At 40.6% G+C, this 18,221-nt stretch overlaps 2 protein-coding genes across 4 annotated transcripts in view; both read right to left on the bottom strand.

Moving 5' to 3' along the window:
• Positions 1–144: 144 nt before the first annotated feature.
• Positions 145–7,610, bottom strand: LOC132837781 (uncharacterized). Its single transcript, XM_060857639.1, has 2 exons — positions 4,722–7,610; positions 145–1,730 (listed from the first exon to the last, which is right to left on the bottom strand). The coding sequence occupies exons 1-2, from the start codon at positions 6,642–6,644 to the stop codon at positions 1,539–1,541; spliced, it is 2,115 nt and encodes a 704-aa protein (XP_060713622.1). The 5' UTR covers positions 6,645–7,610; the 3' UTR covers positions 145–1,538.
• Positions 7,611–9,517: 1,907 nt separating this feature from the next.
• pik3c2b (phosphatidylinositol-4-phosphate 3-kinase, catalytic subunit type 2 beta) overlaps positions 9,518–18,221 on the bottom strand; it is a 52,228-nt gene continuing 43,524 nt past the window's right edge. For 2 of the 3 annotated variants that reach the window (XM_060858176.1, XM_060858177.1), the window contains exons 27-33: positions 16,450–16,651; positions 16,232–16,356; positions 14,570–14,687; positions 13,886–13,976; positions 13,124–13,230; positions 12,883–13,011; positions 9,518–11,915 (exon numbers count right to left, since the gene is read on the bottom strand). In XM_060858176.1, the coding sequence (XP_060714159.1) occupies positions 11,724–11,915; positions 12,883–13,011; positions 13,124–13,230; positions 13,886–13,976; positions 14,570–14,687; positions 16,232–16,356; positions 16,450–16,651 (964 nt within the window). In that variant the 3' untranslated portion in view covers positions 9,518–11,723. The remainder of the gene's footprint in view (positions 11,916–12,882; positions 13,012–13,123; positions 13,231–13,885; positions 13,977–14,569; positions 14,688–16,231; positions 16,357–16,449; positions 16,652–18,221) is intronic. The other variant, XM_060858178.1, reaches the window with a different exon arrangement.

Below are 18,221 nucleotides of genomic sequence, written 5' to 3'. Positions count from 1 at the left end.
ATATGATTCCAGGTAAAATAGCAAAAGTAAATTGTAAACTAATCTATGACGCTAAAGTATAAACAAATCTCTGTAAAAAAAAAAAAAAAAAAACCCTGCTATCCAAATTCCCAGTGAAGTTTCTGTAAGCACTGGACACACAGGTCAATTTAAATAATAGTTTTATTTGTATGTTAAACTGATTAAGACAAAAGACCAGAATAAATGCTGAATAACTATAGTAACCTAACTTGTTTTAGAAAAATAAAACATGTAAAAACATGTTAATTATACAGATTAACCCTATGCTTTGACATCAAGCATATCATTTCAATAAATCATGCATTTAGCTCCCTGCATTTTCTTTTAAGTCATACACATAAAATCCAGCCACTTGGGTCACAGCTGCCACAGTTGAGACTACAGACACACGACCTCTCGGTTAAGACACGATACACACCACAGTGATTCTCAAGCACTAGAAAGTCAAGCGGGTTTTAGAAGGTAATGAATGCTGGGGCTGTACGCTTATACAGGACCGTGCAAATCCGGAGCGTGAAAGAAGACCTGGCCGTCCTCAGACTCAGGAACAGATACTGCTGAACTCGACAAATACAGTGTTTGTTTGGGTTCCTTGTCCACATTACTCTTGTGTACTAGTGAGCTTCCACTATGTGAGCTGTACAGAACTCAAGTGCTATCTTTGGCTTGCAGGTTCATTAGTGAACAGGTTTTACAGCTGCATTTAGAAAGGCTGGGACATTTGACCCAGGGTTATTAAATGTCCCTTACTCTGAGAAGACACTTGGCATGTCTGGAGTCGTATTTCTACCAGAAAGGGAAAAAGAATTTGAATAAACAAACTTTCTTTGCACAAAAAGACGCATGCCAAGTTGTGTAGCGTTAATTATGAAATACTCCAAATTTCAGTTGTAGGACACAACTCATGGAAAACCAAGATGGTATTAGCATGAAAAGCGTATGCCAAAACATTTTACAACAGGGACAAAAAACCACATACCCACCCCATCTAAACACAGCTGAGCTAAAATCCTGGAAGGACACGAAGGCAACAGGTTATTCTAACACTATAAAGGGTAAGAGTTCAATACTGATGCACTAATACAGATGAAGTTAAGACAGTTCATGAAGCAATTCAGAGTTAGTGCATTAGTGGCTCTTAAACAATACCTACAGATGAAAATATTTTAAAAGCGTTTCAAAGCTTTCATTTTCATCAAAACTGTGACCCGTCCCCCCAGACATCGTTCAACAAACTTCATTCTTCACTTTGTTGCTTGTGGTGTTCGAGAAGCTGCATTGCTTAATGAAGCTCTCCTCAGAACAGAATAGTGGTTCTTTACTGTATGACTCAGTGAAGTGTTAAACCCGAACACATGGATGAAACTGCAACACGGGAGTCTTTATGCCTTCCATTTTCATTTCTGCTCCTCTTCACCCTGAATTAGACCCGATATGTATAGAATTTATCTTGCGCAATTAAAAATAACTATTTAAAAAAAAAGCAAAAGCAAACAACCAACAAACAAAATGTTAAATCAGGTACTAGAATAGCGTCTTTGAAAGATGTTAAGGCGGAAGCTGGGAGTCAGGCAGTAGCTGATGCTCTCCTCCACCTCCTGAACGCGACGCTGAAAGCGACAGCGGTCACGGGCGTATTCTTCCCACGGGCTGCTCCGCTCCTCGTCGCTGCTGGCGTAGAACTCCTCCACCTCCTCTATGAAGGTCACCTGCACAGAAACACAAAGCGACTGGATGGCTTAAAACTTGTGCGATTCTACAAGCACAAAACTAATTAACTGGTTTGACGGACATTGTTAACCTAAAAAAAAGCTCCATAAAAGGTCTGTAGGAAAATGCTGACATCCATTTGCTGGGTAAAACCATTTGCTTAACAAATGAACAGCTGTAAACATCAGACAGATGGAATGGCAGAGGTTAAACACAGTTCTCATTCACTCCAAAAAAAAATAAAGAAATAAAAATACATATATTTTTTTTTGTTTAAAACCATTCTGCCTTTTTTAAGCTCTGCCTCCTGTCAAATATTTCAGGCTTAAGCTTGATATTTCAGCCTGTAATCCTGCTGTACCTTTTTTTTTTTCTCTTAAAATAAAAACATTTTATTAACTTAAAGCTTGTTCACTTACCAGGTTTCACCCTTTGTCAGTGAACTAATTTTACACGTTTTGCATTTGAGGTCATTTTCAATTTTGTGTTGATTTTATTTAGTTTTTTTAAGAAATTAAGTCTGAGATTGTTGAAAAAAAAAAAAAACTTCATGCCGTGCTGCTAAATCAAACCACCCCATAATCTTCAGAAGTCTGTTTCTCTCACTAAAGCCAACATTTTTGCAGTTATGCTTTACACAAAGTACAACGATTACGGCGGTGTTACATCAGGGCTACAGGCACAAACGTTGAGCCTACACTCTCCTGCCATGGGTTTAATATTTTTGTTCATTATTTCTCTATATTACATCACTCGAACCACTTGCAGCACTAATAGAAGGAAAGTTTCATTACAGCATAAACAGACATGGACACCTGTTCCCCTCAGCACTTAACTGAATATGCCATCGTTATATTTATTAATATACAACTAAATATACAACACAAAACATTCTCTAACCGTCTGCTTCATAAGGAACGTCTGCACACTCATACAGTTATCTAATAAGACAATCTATGTAACAGCACATGCATAACATCAAACAGATCAAAATCAGTTAATGTTCACATCCGACCTCAGAATGTGATCGTCCTTGAACATCAGCCTCAGATTCCTGTTTTTGCTCGACACGAATGGAACCAGACGTGCTGTGCTGCTGTTCCAATTGGATGTTTGATGGCTCGTACATGCGGAGATGTTCATATCAACAAGGTGTTTCTGCTCAGAAAACTGACGCAAACTGGATGTTTTGGATTTATTGCACCATCCTGTGAAAACTCTAGAGACTGCTGTAAACCCTTGCACCAATCAGAGATGATCAGCAGCAATTAGCCCATACGGAACCAACAACCATGTCACGATTAAAGTCACAGAGCTCGTAACTTTTCTTCTTTCTGATGTTTGACGTGAACATTACCTGAAGCTCTTGGCTTGTGTCTGAATGATTTCTTTGCATTGCACTGCTGCTACATGATTAGTTCTGATTGCACAAAGGTCAGGTGTTCCTAATAAAGTGGCCAGTGAGCGCACGTATCCATGTATGCAGACATACGCCTTTTAGTATGGGATACGTTAAATCCCAAAGTATTGATTGCATGTTCATTTAAAAAAAAAAAAAAAAAAAAAAAAAATCTGGCAACCAAGGAATTTGTAGCTCCACTTCTCTTTACAGAAATCACAGGGCTCTGACATCTCTCTCACCCAGCCTCGGATCACTGTTGCTAAGTAACATTATATATTCCTCTACTATGACCTGATATTAAATCAAAAGGAGAAGAGGTGGAGATGAATGGGAGGGATGGTCTGTTGCCGTCCCTGCATTAGTGGTCTACAGTTACAGCTAATGTTTGGGAGTAACATGGAGTCAGAGATTGAAAATGGGCCAGAGTGATAATGAGTAATGGGCAGAGTACTCGTCGCTCGTGAGTCCCTGGAGAGAGGAAAATGGAAGTGTTGCATCAGAAGGTGGGGGAAAAAAGATTTAAAAAAAAGATAATGGTCTGCTTGCGCTGGTTTACATCATTTCACAGCTGAGCCTTAATAGTGATGATCTAAATCCAGACTGTGACTACTTACGCTAAACTGCCACAGAGCTAAGAGCAGATTGAATTCTCTCTGTATGTCCGTGTTCTAATGCAGTTTTATATATGATGCCCTTTTATCCAATACAATGTTCAGTACTACAACCACATGTTCAGCTGAAAAAAGACTTCCATGATTAAGAGCCATGCAGTGTTAAGGGAAATTTAAGTTTACACACACGTTTTTTTCTTTGTCTAGCCTAGTTAAGCTGTTGTAAAAAGTAATATAGCGCACAAACTTCCTAGTCTTCCAAAAGACATGTCAGGGTTGATGTTGTTCTGGTTTTCATTCCGATCATGCAGGAGCCACACCTGATTTCACCAGGTCTAATCTGTTGGGCTTGGCTTTCAGTAGTCAGGTGTGGCTTCTCTTTAACTGGAATGAAAACATGCACTCACAGCAGCAATGTCTCGACATCCATGCATATCTACTTTGTATGCCAGTATTAGATCACTCACTCACTCTCACGCATTTTCTGAACTACCTCGGGTCACGGGGAGCCTGTGCCTCAGGCGTCATTGGGCATCAAGGCAGGATACACCCTGGACGGAGTGCCAACCCATCGCAGGGCACACACGCTCTCATTCAATCACACACACACACTACGGACAATTTTCCAGAGATGCCAATCAACCTACCATGCATGTCTTTGGACTGGGGGAGGAAACCGGAGTACCCGGAGGAAACCCCCGAGGCACGGGGAGAACATGCAAACTCCACACACACAAGGCGGAGATGGGAATCGAACCCCCAACCCTGGAGGTGTGAGGTGAACGTGCTAACCACTAAGCCACCATGCCCCCCCCCAGTATTAGATCAAACATACCCAATTTACCCATCATACTCTTCAAAATACGTAATCATAAGAGAAGAACCTCAAACCTTGACCATGAAAAACAATACAAAGGAAATATGTAAATGTCTTGGCCTGGAAAGTAATTGTTTGAAATTTTATACATCACACTAACCTTTTTCAGCCTGACAACTCCGGCACTTCCAAGGCCCTGGACAATAGCTGCCTCTGAGAATCCACTGTCCATCCTCTCCTCTGCCTCCTCTTTCCTATAGACCAGAGGCTCAACAGATGTCTCTTTCTTACAACGCTGTCTGGCTGGCTGCTGAGTCCTGATTGCCGCCTGAAAGTTCAGAGGACTGTAGGGATCTGATGAGCAGCTGAACGAGTTCCAAAGCCTCAGGCTTTCAGCTTCGTCCATCGAAGAACAGGCTTCTTCACTGGACTCCTCGTCCTTCTGGGTTTCTTCCAGAGGTGAAGGAGGGGATGATGAGGTGGAACACAAAAGGAAATCAGGCTCTACTGGGGATCCCATGGGGCACGAACTTGAGGCAGATTCACAGAGTTTCTGGGATGTCCGGATAGAGGCTGTGAAGTTGCGTGGGTTATAGGGGTCCTTAGTTTGGAACAATGAATTCAACAATCTCTCACTCTCAGAATCCAATTCATCAGATTCTGAATCCTCCTCATCCTCATCATCACTATCCTCTAGGTCCTCCGAGTCAGAACTGCTGTCCAAGACGTCGCTGTCAAAGCCATCATCGTCGTCACTGTCCCGAACACTGTTGTCTTCCACATCCGACTCGTCACTACATGGGCTGCCCATGATGAAAGAGATCGCCTTGTTCTGACAGCAAGTGGTGGATTGAACTGGCAAAGCCTCATGTACAATCGCAGGCTCTGTGTTCTGCTCTTTTTCCTCCTCCTTATCTTCCTCTTCGTTCTCAACCCTCTCACAACGAGTATTCCCTGCAGATTTGTCCTCCTCTCCTCCATGCCCAGGATCGCCAGCCTGAGAAGCAGCAGAACCATCCACGTCCAACAGTTCATATACGCCGTTCATTTTACACTGCCTTGCACTGGCACTTTCTTCCTCCAAACTAGAGTAGCCATTGTCCTGGTCCGGGGTCAGAACTGCCACCTCACTGCAGGCGGCAGCAGCTCTGGAACCAACCTGATGCTCTACAACACTGGGTTCATGAGCTGATGGAAGGTAGACCGAGCTGGGGAGAAGTTCCAGCCTGGCTGCGTAAAGGCTTGTAGGGTCAGCTGACTCTTTGAGGCGTGAAAGTCCAGCACATTCACTGCATGCCCATTCAGCCTGGTTGCTGTGTTTCAATGGTTCTTCCAGCTTATCGACTGCAACAGCTGACCTCTGGCAACCCAGCTCACAATGACCACTACTGTGGTGTTTTCCACAATGCAGGGACTTTGTTTCAGCACCATCAGAGGTTTTAGTCTGGCACAAAACAGGCTGCGTTTTGAGAGCGTTCTGAGGGTCTTCCGACCTCCAAAGTCCCTGCCACCACCAGCTGTTAGTGGCACTTGTGCTTGGACTTAGATATGAAACACTCAGCTTGGGCTGCATGACCTCAGTCTGCTTTTCTTCTCTTGCTTCCAGAAACCTACTGAGAAACTTCCTTGTTGATGCGAGGTACCTGTATTCCACTGGGGGTGTTTGTGGAGCCTTAAAATCCATATTCACGGCGTCCTGAATCCCCAGTTCTGTCAGAGAGTCTGCAGTCAACCAGCTCAGAGTTTCTACATCGCCGGAGGTGAAAAACCTGCCGTTTTCATGTTGACAGTGAACATATGCTACGCGCAGGTGAGTAGAACTCTGGTCAGGAGGCATAAGGTTATCAAGTCCTGTTATTAGCTTATGTCCAAAGTCAATGCTGGATTTTCCTGCCTCGCTGGACCAAGTCTGCGATTTTCCAGGCAGATATTTCTGAAGAAGCGACCATGCAGGCTTGGACAGTGCTGACAGCATGCTAATCCAGGAGCTAGCCCAGCTAACGCTCCCCACCTCAACACTAGGAGAGGTGGCCAATGAACCCTTCTTAGAGAAGTGTTCCTCTGAGCTCATACTTCTATACATTGCAATATATTAATTCTTTCAAAATATTAAATAAAAATGATGAAAATCCCAGAAAGTCTGGGACAACAACAGCTAATCTCACAGCTAAGTGCTTAGCTAGTGAACTAGTAAAGTTTTCCCTTCCCTTTTGACGAGCCTAGTTTAATATCGACAAGCCTGGTTTAATGTTGACTTGTTAACTGAAACGAATACGTTAAGACTTTAGACGTTAACTAGCAAGTTGACTAAAATACCTGTAGTTGGAGTAAGTTGTAGCGCCAGTTGTACAATATTAGCGTTAGCAAGCAAACGAGTGATAAACCTTATGACTTCACCTGCTGCTAAATATTAGCTACTGAAGAACTAACAAAGTCGACGACAAAGTGTCGCAGTTCAGAATACTGTCCGTGTTTAATATCGTCAAATCCTCAAAGTGTCCATAGTGTTTAAACGGCGAGGGCAAGTTGCCGGTTAGCTCTCCATGCGACCCAGCATTGAAGGCAGTCGGCGTCCATATTGTTCCCGGCACTCGCCATGTTCAAATTCACAGCAGCTGTACGTTGAGGATTCGTTACACTCGCACACTTACACAGAACAGGAGAGACAACAGAAGACGACGGGATGATCAAGATCGAGCTGACATTTTCCACATTTCCCAATTCGTACGTCGATATACAAGCCATTTTGGTTTAGGAGTCGAAAACTGAAGCTAGTTAGCTGTTAGCTGGTCGCTAATGTAGATCCTCGTCCGTATCGAGTTTAGCGCGTGAGCGATTTAACAAACGTTTTTTTTTTTAAATCGATGAAACGTCTCGTGCGAAAGGGAACACAACAAATGTCCGGAAATACGAAAAAAAAACAAACAATTTGATGCTCGTTGAAACAGCTGTTATTCGCGAATAGATTCAGCGGTGGATTCTCCTGTTCCTCGTTTTCAAGACTAGCAGAGAAAAGCTCGATGCAAACGGGAGATTTCATCAGAAAGGTTAAGGGACCGTCAATAAACTCCGTTCTAATGAAGGCAGAGTTAGGGACCGTCGAAGAAATTCAGTAGCCAAAGGTTTATGGACACCTGATCACCACACAAATAAGTGTTTTTTGAATCTTCCATTTCCATTTTCTAGCACAAGCGCAGTATTTAACGTGCACGTATGGCTATATTTTATTTAAAAAAAAAAAAAAGGACAAAACATCACAGACACACTAAGGCCACATGGTGTGGACGGACACCTGGTTGCCATCACAACCATACATGTATGTTGGTATTGTGGTGGGGGTCATGCTTGCTTGCACCTCAGGGGTTACGGCTTCAGGTCTCACCGCCGCCCTGTGTGAGTTGGGTTTTGCCCAATTTCAACTGGTTTCCTCACCAGTTCAAAGACACACATTGTAGTCTGACTGGTATCTCTAAACTGTCCATAGCGTGCGAATGGGTGCACGATCGTGTTTGTGCGAATGTGCATTGTGCCCGTTCAAATTCACCAAGGCCACTTGGACATTTAATGCTGTGAAACATCCAGTGTCAGAAAACTTACAATGTGTTGAGACTCCCATCATAATTGCTATATATCTCTGTCAAAATATCACATTTTCTATTAGCCTTAGTATGCTAAAAATTTACTTTTAATTCAGACACTATAAATATAGAAATATGTTTTCCTCTTTTTGGGAAGCATTTAAAAAAATCTTATATTCTATTATATTCTGCCTGAAACAGTGAACAGTCTACTGTACAACTTTTTGTTAATGCTGTCATTATGTTGTTTGTAACATTATAATTAATGTAATAACTATTTCAGATTCCCTTAAATTCTAACCTCTTGAGAACAGTATCTTACAGAAATAAGCCTTTTGTTTGGATAATTACAGCTTTGTCATTCATCATTACTCCTCCCAAGGCAGAGTTAACATTAATGACTATAATCAATGCAGCAACAAACACTGCTTACACAGTGAGCATGACAGGTGAAAACACACATGCTTGATATAACTCTGAACACGGCGGGATGTTAAGAAAGCTGGGAACAAGCCACAACTATGGGGTGAAAGACTTTGCAGTGCATGAAATCACACACAGACAGGACAACAGCTTAACTTAATGTTCACATCAAACATTAGAATGGGGGGAAAATGTGATCTCTGTAGCACGAGAGCTCACAATGGTTTTAAGGAGTGGTCAATGAGTTACTTCCTGTCCGCTAGATCCAGGCCAACAATTTTCCTCTAACCTCTCAACAACAAGGCATTTCCACCCACAGAACCGCTGCTTACTGTGGAGTTTTTGGTCACATGATTCTGTGTATGCTCTGAAGACATCTATGTGAGGTCGGCAGTTTCTAAATTAGAATCAGAATCAGATTCAGATTTATTGGCCAAGTGTGTTGACACACACAAGGAATTTGGTTCCAGCTGTTTGTGACTCTCAAAAGTACAGACATGAATAACACTATACTATACTAAATAACTTGAACCAGTCCATCTGGCAGGAAAAAACAAGCCAACTGATGCTCTTGACCTGTATATGGTCATGTTTCATGTATGCATGTTTCTCACCACCGTCATGTGATTGGCTAATTAGAGAAAATATCCCGTGTTAAAGATTAGACAGGCTAAACGAGGACACTGCATTTGTATAAATGAAACCTGATCATCTTTGACACACATCAGTTACTGCTGCACATACCGAACTGCACTGTTAGCATTACAAACAGACGAGAATCCACAAGTCTTTTTTTTTCATTTTCAATTGAAGTTCATTTTATTACTTAGTGCAAATTATATATATATATATATATATATATATATATATATATATATATATATATATATATATATATAATCATAGTCTAAAAGAAACAGCTATAACAGGAAATCAAAACAGCATGACAAAACCATAAAGCACATACAAATAATATTTTTTAATAATGTACAACACTACACCATTTCATTTTAAACATACATTCTTTCCTATTTTCTCTTGCACAAATGGCCTGTGGTCATATAAGTGAACTTATTTGGGTTTGCTGGAGTCCTGCATGATCATAGCAAGTCTGAATCTCCCAACAGTCTCTCTTCCAAGGGCACACAGAGCAACTCACCAATAATAATACTAACACTCAGGACAATTTTGCTAGTTCAAAAATAAGTTTTCAACATTAAATTAGACACGACAGCATGAGCAAGACAGCTGGTGTCTCGGGGTGGACTGGACAGTGGTTATTTAGGACAGTGGTTAACTATCACAATGGACAAATCAAGCTTGTGTTCCAAAGCAAGGGAAAGAAACAGAAAGGGAAAGTATATATAAAGGTTTTACAAGATTAACAAAGAAGACAACCTTTGCCAAAGGTTCAGCCTATCATTTGCATGCATCCATTGCTGGAAAGAAAAACAACACAAAACAGATTTTAAAGCTTAAAACTTAGATTTACTTCCAAACAACAGATGACTTGCCAACAATTTCAACAGAATAAGGAATGAATTTGAACAATACTAATGTGTTCAGGTTTATCTTTGCTTCCCTTTCTTCAAATAAATAAAATATTTCCTGAAACGGACTGATCCCAAAAAACGTAAGCATAAAATACTTAATAGAAAACAAGACCAAAAGTGCAACATTTATCCAGTAGCAAATTTCACAGCATGCACATAAATCATTCAACTACACATTCTCACTGGAGAGACTGGTGCAAGCTTGAGTTAATACATCGAAGGAAATTAAGTAAAAAAAAATTAAACCTTAAAAAAAAAAAAAAAACAAACAACTTAAAGCGCCTGCTTGGGCTCCTGTCGTCATGTTTCAACCTTCACACTTCATTTCAAGGCAAGCTGTTAAGAGCACCTGTAAATAAGCTCTGTATTGGCTTGTGTGCTATCGGGCCAGGTGATATATTGGAAGTATATCAAGGTCAAAGCACACATTCGTGGTCTATAAAGTGCCAATGTGATTAAAACAATGTAGTGCATATTGAAAGCTAAGGGTTTAATTGGTTTATAGATACACGAGAAACAAAAAACAAGGTCTAGAATTCACCCATTCTGGAAATCCAGCATGTTTTATATCACTGTACATGGTGGAAAATCATTGCACAAATAAAGAATGTAATTTTCTTTTTGTTGAATATCAACCTGGATCGTTGTACACATCACCCATGGCATGTATCCTATATCTCCCTTAGGTTCATTAACAGTGTTCATTAACAAAGATCCATTTTAAACCGCTTTCTTGCTTATACATGAGAAGGCATGTTAGTCACTCGATTGTTTGTGATACAGTGTTCTGAAGTGTAAACTATCTGCACCAACCTACATGAATCCCACTAGATTTTTTACAGAAAGCTCTCTATATAGGGTTATATTCTGGATCTATTCAAAGCCTGGTGCTTGTTAAAAAAGAGAAAAGAAAAGAAAAGACCAATAAACAAAAGTCTGTTATTCAGCTATAGAGGTTGGACAAATGGGCTGAATTAGACTTTTTCCTGACTACATACACATTTGCAATGCCACAGAATCTCAAGTGTTTTAGTTTTTCAAGATATGCTAGATCCCTGCCACCAACAATGAGAAGTTAAATCATTTTAAAATTTTATTCCCTATATCCCCTTTTTTTTTAACTTACTAGGTAAAATCTGCAATAATCTACATCACAGAGACACAAACATCATAACAAAGGCTAGCTCCAAATCGAGCCAAAATAAAAGAACATCTTAAAATGAAATAAGTTAACATTTCACTTTCTCTCTCAACAGGAAACTGCGAGGTTGTACAATGGACAATGTTTTCAGAGCCTTCTGGACATGGGCCTTTATCTCAAGAAACGGTCTGTGTAGAGGGTGAAAAAGAACCCTGACACAACTAGCACATGTAGTGACGGCTATCCATCACAGAGTCTACACGTCTCCAGGGCAGGAGTATCAGCTACAAACACCCCCAGTGTGGGGAAAATACATCCTTCTACTCAGACCCCAATGCAACGAGAGACACTCCTTCATACTCCTCATTGGGTATCAGGAGTCGCTTCCCTTTACAGAGATACGCCGAATCAGACCCAATGATCAGAATGCAGCGAGCAGTGTCCGTCTCTGCAACTGTGTGTTTCTGTCAGCGGCTGCCATCGGAGCTGCCTGTGCTCAGCTGGTGCCAGTCCACCCAGTGCTGTCCTGGTGTTAGATTCTTTAAGGGAATGAAGGCTTCGCCCAGCAGTGTGTTTTCCCAGAATGCCCCGTCGCCTAGCACTCGAAGATGGATTGACCTCTGGCTCAGGTCTCCACGTGGTATCTTATCATACACCAACTACAGGGTGAGAAAACACAAGCAACCATCAGACATCATGCTTTAACAATCTGACTACATTATACATTCAGCTTCATAAGTACTGGCACCCTTTAAAAGTATGGCAAACAAAATGTCATCCGTTTTTAGTAATTATCATCACAGTTTCAGGTATTTTACACCAAAAGTGTCTTTCTCTAACAGGAGGTTAAGACTTGGCCATAAACAGATGCTTCCAAACCCTAATGACTGTCAAAATAATGTTTTTTCTGATTCTCCAGAACTCGACTGAAAACCTGCAGCTGAGAAGTCGGCATCCACATGTGTAAGACTGTGAATAAGGAATTACTTATGTGTACAATAATGAGGCATTACTCTCTCAGTCATCAACCAGAGCAACACTAAAGTGTGTACGTGAGGGAAGTTACTGCTTTCGGTAGCTGTAATGTGACGCAACATGACCAGCAGTGTCTCAGAGAAAGCACGAGCCTCAACACTCGATGTCAGCTATCATGTGATGGAGGAGAAATGGCATAATTGGGGGAAAATGAGGGTTAAGAAAAACAAACAAACAAACAAAAAACCCTCTCTTTTGTTCAGGCCAATTGTATTAGTTTATTTATTTATTTTTTATAAATGCTTCTGTTCTGCAAAATTGAAAAGCAATGTCTGATTTTCATTAGTTAATTTTCAGTACATTTTATTTATTTCTATTTTCAGTTTTAAGTTATTTCAGTGACCACTGTGGGGTTATCTTACTTTAATGGAAGAGTACCAACAATGTTGTCCTTGTAATATATATATATATATATATATATATATATATATATATATATATATATATATATATATATATATATATATATATATATATATAGTTTGGAACCTTTTTTTTAATTTTAATCAGAGATGCTTCAAATGCACATTTTATTTTAAAGGAAGCATAAAGTGTTTCTCATGTGACGTTTTTTTCTTGTGAACTGTTTACCATTTCGTTATATGTAGGGTTGCAGGTGCGGCGAGCTGCCTTCGTCTTCCTCTTGCTTGTTTTCTGGGGATCAGGGAGCAGGTACAGTTTGACGTATGGATCTGGATCAGTGCCGTCCTGCAAGGGCTGCTTTTGAAAAATATAGAATTGCTTTGTTACATTTCTTCTCTTAAAGCATAATATAACAAACACACCAACAAAACACACCACCAAACACACAACGCTTGGGAAAAAGACTCACCAGGCCTCGTATGTGCATCACCATAATGAAAAGCTTGTCGCTCTTGTAGGAAATGGACAGTTTTACTTCACCAGCCACTTTACCAGGCACAGGAGTCCAAGAACCATCTGTAATGGCAGGAGAATGTGTTTATCAGTGAGTGTGGGTGTGTGTGCACACAAGTGTCTACAAAACCTGTTTTGTGGAATTTTATTAATGTATTACATAGCACTGTATGAATTCCTGCAGGAGAAAAGCACATGTTGATTTATTATTTACGCTGAATAATCTTCATCTGCCGCTAAGACTTGATAACTAATTAGTAATGTTTTTAAATGAGGAAAGAAGAGATTTACAGAGCTCACACTAATTAAATCTTAAGAGTCATGGAGCCAGCCATGTGTGTGAATAGTGTTCACCGCTGACCAGTTTGCTGTCCCCATTAATGTTTAACAAGCTTTATTGAATTTCTGGAGAATAAGGAGCCAAAGTTCTTTATAGACCTGTGACGACTCACTCTGCATTGCTACAAATTCCTTCTGCTTGATTTTAAGCTTGTTGCAATTTACTGATAAGGCTCTACCACGCCGTCAGAGTTGTTCTGGACGTTGGTCTCTTAGCTGAGTATAACACTAGTCTGAGTCATTTGTGGACTGAGTCACATGATGACGGTGGATGCACATTAACCCTAATGTATGTCACGCCCACATGCTAAATGAATCACCATCATTTCTCAACCATCGCTTCTAAAAAGAAACAGTGTGTGCATGGGAGAACAGTCACCTGATGGTTTGTTACCCAGTGTGTTTACAGCTGTTCCTACTGGCCGCTCATCTCTCTGTAACGGGTGGAAGAAGGTGTAGACCAGGTCACACTGCAAAACGGAAGACAGAAACTAAGAATCAACAGTCCAACCAAACACACTGTGGGATGTCAAACGTGTGTCCTAAATAAATTTACATGTGAAGTCTAACGCTGTACTTTTTTTTTTTTAGACGCTCCCTAAAGAAGATGCAGCGTCGGAAGTGTGATCTGTTCGGCTCGGCTGCTCACTAGGTGGGGCACAAAAACTGTCTATCTAAAGCACAAGTCTTTTTTTTTTTTTAACTTTCTTAGAATACTGTGGCTGATTTCCAGGAAATGACGCTGTCAAACTGCACACAAGCACGCAGATCATTTCTGAGCTTTATAACAGCCAAGTGAGGAATCCCTGGTGCATGAGCATGAGGGATGAATCTGATCCTAAATTTATAGATGTGTTCGCTTATTATTTTAAGGCTAGGTTTGGGGAAAGGTGGACGCTATATTCGACCAGGTTTAAACACGAAAAGCAGCATAATATAAACTGTTGTGTGTGACTGCATGTGGGCAAAAACAAGCCTGTGTTTCATTACTGTCTTCCCTGACCTTCCGAGAAATGCAGTACTGTATGTGCTGGGAATAACAGGAATAACAGGTGGAAATTACCTGAGCAACCTCGGCAGCCGAGTGGATCAGATGCCACACGTATGCGTTCAGCTCGTCTTTCCTCCGGTCAGCCATGGCTTCTCCGCGAGAACGTCCAATCACAAAACGGCTGGGGAAGCTGAAGTAAGAGACGGACAGAGCTATTTTAACACAAGTTTGTGTATAACAGTAAAAGAGGTAGTACTAGTGCCAGGAACACTGCTAAACCATTAACGATTACACACACAGAGGACTAGTCATAGAGTTTGTTTCTTTATATGTTCTGACAATCAAACAGGATTAAAAAAGCAGAACAAACAGTAACTGGACTTCTAATCCTAGGTCATATTAATAGACAGCAGGAAGTGGGACAGGGACGATAATTACAGTATGACAAGTAGGAAGTGCTCAAAATACCACCGTTCCTTTGTCTAGGCACAAAACGATTGATTGAAATGATTGTTGTTGTTGGATTTGATCAATTTCAGTAACTTGTTGGAAAATAAATATACAGATGAGTTTTTGCTCAGCTCACTGATGTAGCAGGTTTTCTTCTGTACTTTGACATTATTTCCTGCCCAAATGAGGATGAGGTTCCCTTCTGAGGCTGGTTCCTCTCATCCTCTCAGGGAGTTTTTCCCTCACCACCGTCGCCTCAGGCTTGCTCGTTTGTGATAGACGTTAGAGAATTTGAATCTTTACATTTTTATTAAATTTTTATTTACCCCTTACATTTTTATTATGTTTCTAAAGTTCTGTAAAGCTGCTTTTAGACAATGTCAATTGTTAAAAGTGCTATACAAATAAACTCAACTGACCCAAAGAAAAATCCTACTACAAAAGCTTGTAATCTACTAACCTCCCTACTGACTAACACTAAACAAACACTTGATATGGCTTGTTTAAAAGGTTCAGACATTTCACCACATTATGCTGTAGGGTGCGTCTCTTCACAGACTGGTTAGACTAATTCATTAGAATGTGTGAATGCTAGGTGATCTTTTCAAAAACAGATCTTCTAGTACACTGTATAGTGAATGTGAAACCAAAACATAGCTCACCTTCACGCGCTAGTTAAATGAAAACGAAACGATTTGTTTATGTGCAGTACAAAAACACCACAGCTCATAGACAACAGCACAAAAAAAGACCTGCTTTATCATCAGACGTGTTTATTACTGACTACAGCTGCGTAAAGTCACAACTTCATAACATTTAATAATGAAATATTTTCCAATAATATTTTGTATTAATGCACACAATACTAATTAGCTCGTTAAAATTGTAGCCTGGTTTATTAGGTTTCCAGGAAACCAATACATGTCCTGCACCGATCTGCATCTACGGTATCACTCGTTCCCCCTGACACCAATCTACAGCAAGTACCAAAAGACATGCTACTGGAACCACTGGTTCGGAACTAGACTGGAACCTTTACTGAGTATACGCATGTAGATGCTTGATAGTAACGCTACTGTGTCTTCTAGTAGTAAAGACGCTATACATCTAATACTGCTGCTGAGTAAAGACTTCTTTTTAATTAGTGTTCATACACCGTCAAAATACAATGAGCAAAAGAAAGAAACTGCCACTTGTCATGTTTTGATCAGAGGTATTTGTGGTGAAGCTGAGGTTAAAGCTAGAAGTTGTTGTTACATGAGTCTGTTGAGAGAATTAGTGTACCTGGGTAGCTTGGATGAAGGGAAGATGAGGCGTAGTTTGCTGTGTAGCTCATGGAACTCTTCAAAACTCCTCTGAACCAATGTCGCCCCCTGCTGGCTCTCACGCTCCACTTTCACCACATATGTCTAAACCAGAGTGAGGGATCTCATATTATGAAAAGGTATTATTTACTAAAAAAGTAGCACTGTGAGTGTGTGTGCGGTTCATGAGGGACGTACATAACCCTTGTTGGGGCTGTAGGTTTTGATGTGGCGGCACACGAACAGGCTGCGAATGAGGCCGTCGCTTTTCAGCGTGTAGACACGCGGCGCAAAGGACAGAACGGGACGCTCCTCGGACGAGGCGAACTTCATCTGGGCAAGGTTGTGGATGAAGAAGTTGAGTTTTGTGGCCACGCTGCCCAGACTGGACTCGATCAACCTGGCAAGATGAGGAAAAGTGTTCACTAGATTCAAGGAAGTACATTTTGACTTCAAGTGTAACCTAGAACCAGAACACATTATATGATATACTACAATTTTCACTGTGTTTCCACAGTTTTAGTGTGGATTACAGCCTTTGGGCTCATTCTAGAAGCTGCTGCCTGGATAGACTGCATATTTGCATAGCATTTCACAGAGTTAATAACAGGCTGTCACGGTATGAAAGCAGTATTGCATGCATGACAATCTTATACTCGTTATTAGTGGAGCTTTCAGCGTTATGCAACATGCCCGCACGCAGCAACAAAGCAAGCAGTGATCATTTATTTTAAATGAGAGCTGACAATTTCTGGCAACATGAACAACATCGATCTTTGTGGATGAGGAACTTTGAACTTTATGCAAATATGAAGTGGACACAGTACAGAGACTACCAGTGAGGAAATGCATGTGATCCGTGACCTTACAGTACATCAAGTGCAGAAATAAAATCAGAGTATGTGTCAATGTAGCTTAAGGCTGCATGATATGAAGATAAAATATGATGCTGAATATCAAACTGGTGTTGCAAAATAAAAATATTAAGACTTCATATGCTTACACTTCATGTCTCCATGCCAGAGTTTTATTTTCTCTTCATAGCAAGAGCAGTAGGCAAAAGAGTCATGATTCCTAACCAGTTACATTCATATTATGAAGATAACACACAGAACAGATGCCTTTCCATCCCACTTCAGAGGGTAGTTAGATCTTGACCAAAATAATCCCTCCTAATAACATCTCTGGTCTGAACATCAAAATGTTTTTACAAGTACAAGGAAGTTAATCTCCCATAATGTAGTTAATCTAGCCAGTAATTCTAGTAAGTTTGATATCCATTCATCCATTTTCTTTAGTGCTTATATCCTACAGGGTTGCAGAGAACCTGGAGTCGTTCCCAGGAGGACTTGTGGTGCCGACACATTGTAGAGCACAATAACACACACTCACACACTACAAACAATTTAGAGATGCCAATCAGCCTTAGGGGTGTTTGGACAGAGGGAGGAAGCCAGTACCCAGAGGAAACCCCTGAAGCATGGGGAGAACATGCCAACTCCACACACAGGTAGAGGTGGGAATTGACCTCCCCAGTGGTGTGAGACAAACCTTCTAGTTTGTTTGTTTGCAGGATTAAGGTACATAAAGAATTTCAGTTGTACCAACAAGAGCAGCTATATGAGGCCCTTCACTTACTCAATAAAAACTCCAGGATCTTCCTTGGTGAGTCATTCTGGAAGACACCTAAATCCATATTTTTTGAGAAAAAGCTTTCTTTTGTCTAACGCTTGTTCTTGTTTTCGAGGCAAACATGCTAACCACTAAGCTGCCGCAGAACCTCATGTCTGATCTTTTTAATTGGTTGTATCCGTTCTAAGACATTAGCAAACAACTATTATGCATACGATTCCGTATACAACTGAACAACACAGGGACGATGACAAAGTCATAGATAAAATATAATGTAGTTATACAGGCGTATAGTATGATATTATAAAGACTGTCTGACTCAGGAGTTTTAGAACTGG

The sequence above is a fragment of the Tachysurus vachellii genome, chromosome 22 (assembly GCF_030014155.1).
Source record: "Tachysurus vachellii isolate PV-2020 chromosome 22, HZAU_Pvac_v1, whole genome shotgun sequence".
Taxonomy (NCBI): domain Eukaryota; kingdom Metazoa; phylum Chordata; class Actinopteri; order Siluriformes; family Bagridae; genus Tachysurus; species Tachysurus vachellii.
This window is presented reverse-complemented; position numbering and strand designations above follow the sequence as displayed.